This window comes from Triticum urartu, chromosome 7A (assembly GCF_056163025.1).
Source record: "Triticum urartu cultivar PI428250 chromosome 7A, HENAU_Tu73, whole genome shotgun sequence".
Classification (NCBI taxonomy): domain Eukaryota; kingdom Viridiplantae; phylum Streptophyta; class Magnoliopsida; order Poales; family Poaceae; genus Triticum; species Triticum urartu.
The window spans coordinates 174,174,072-174,175,906 of NC_141879.1; the positions used below are offsets into that span (position 1 = coordinate 174,174,072).

A 1,835-nucleotide genomic window follows, 5' to 3' on the forward strand; every position below is an offset into this window, starting at 1 on the left:
GCATTCTCCCTCCTTATGTAAACCTTGTAAAATAAGAGAGAATAGGCATAAGTATTGTGACATAACGTGTAATAACAGCCCATAATGCAATAAATATCGATATAAAAGCATGATGCAAAATGGACGTATCAACCAACAACGTCTACAAGAAGAAGGTTGTGTAGTAGACATCACCTGCCGCCGCCACCGGACTTGACGCATTGGCGCATGCACTTCGACGGCTCGAAGATGCGACTCGGCCTAGGGGCCAGCATCATGTTGTCCTCCCCCAAGGGCGACCGACTCAAGTACGCACTGCAGATCCACTTCGCCGCCTCCAACAACATCGCTGAATACGAAGCCCTTGTGCATGGCCTCCGGCTTGCCAAAGAACTCGGCATCCAGCGCATCCTGTGATATGGCGACTTGGACCTGGTGGTGCAGCAGTGCTCCGGCGAGTGGGACGCCCACGACTCCAACATGGCAAGCTACCTTTTCCACATCCAGAAGATGTCCGGATTCTTCGAGGGCTATGAGTTCCTCCATGTCCCACGCGCGGAGAACGAGGCAGCCGACATGCTCACCAAGATCGCCTCGTCTCGGCAGTCCATTTTGTCCGGCGTCTCCCTCAAGCATCTGCACAAGCCCTCCGTCAAGCCGTCTCCGGACTCCGAGTCCATCCACGTGCCGGGCGACCGGGCCGCGCCTCAACCCGGCCCGGGGACTGCTCCACCCGACCCGGCCGCACGTCAACTCGGCCCGGGGACTGTCGAACCTGGCTCGAGGACTGCCGAACCCGACCCGAGGGCTGCTGAACCCATCTCGGGGGCTACCGCCCCAGAACCCGAAATAGTGGCCGTCTTCGTCGTGGTAACGGCGCCATCCTGGGCCCTGGCCATCTCGGAGTTCCTGGAGAACGGGGTCCTCCCCATGGACGAGACCGAAGCTCGGCAAGTGCAGCACCGAGCGTCCGCCTACAGCATCATCAACAACGAGCTCGTCAAGCGTAGCTCCACCGGCGTATTCCAACGCTGCGTCGAGCAGGACAAGGGCATTGAGATCCTCCTCGACATACACCAGGGAGACTGCGGGCACCACACCGCCTCGCAGTCCCTGGTGGCCAAGGCTTTCCGCCATGGTTTCTACTGGCCCACGACCCTCGAAGACGCAGAGTCGCTCGTCCTCAAGTGCGAGGGATGCCATCGCTTCAGCAAGCGGAGCCACCAGCCGGCGTCGACACTCCAGACCATCCCGATCGCCTGGCCCTTCACGGTCTGGGGACTCGACATGGTGGGGCCCTTAAAGACTGCATGAGGCGGCATGACGCATTTGCTGGTGGCGGTGGACAAGTTCACCAAATGGATCGAAGCAAGGCCGATCAAGAAGCTGGACGGCCCGACGGCCGTCCGATTCATCAAGGACATCGCGGTGCGCTACAGCATGTTGAACAACATCATCACGGACAACGGCACCAACTTCGCCAAGGGCGCGCTCGCGCAGTACTGCCCCGTCTCCGGCATCCGCCTTGACCAGGCTTCCGTTGCACACCCGCAGTCCAATGGTCAGGTCGAGTGGGCCAACGGCCTCATCCTATCCGGCATCAAGCCATGACTTGTCGAACCGCTCATCCGTTCGCCCGGCAGCTGGCTCGACAAGTTGCCAGACGTCCTCTGGAGTCTCCGCACCATGCCAAACCGGTCGGCCGGGTTCACCCCGTTCTTCCTCGTCTATGGAGCAGAAGCCGTCATCCCGACCGACGTCGAGTTCGACTCGCCGCACGTCACGATGTACATGGAAGCCGAAGCCAAGGAAGCCCACGAAGACGGAGTCGACCTGCTCGAAGAAGCACATTCCTA

General features: G+C 59.9%; 1 protein-coding gene across 1 annotated transcript; it reads left to right on the top strand.

Annotated features, from left to right (window-relative positions):
- Nucleotides 1–207: 207 nt before the first annotated feature.
- On the top strand, nucleotides 208–1,590 carry LOC147958841 (uncharacterized). The gene is made up of 3 exons (XM_087532328.1): nucleotides 208–345; nucleotides 427–1,251; nucleotides 1,330–1,590. The coding sequence occupies exons 1-3, from the start codon at nucleotides 208–210 to the stop codon at nucleotides 1,588–1,590; spliced, it is 1,224 nt and encodes a 407-aa protein (XP_087388454.1).
- The last annotated feature ends 245 nt before the right edge of the window (nucleotides 1,591–1,835 follow it).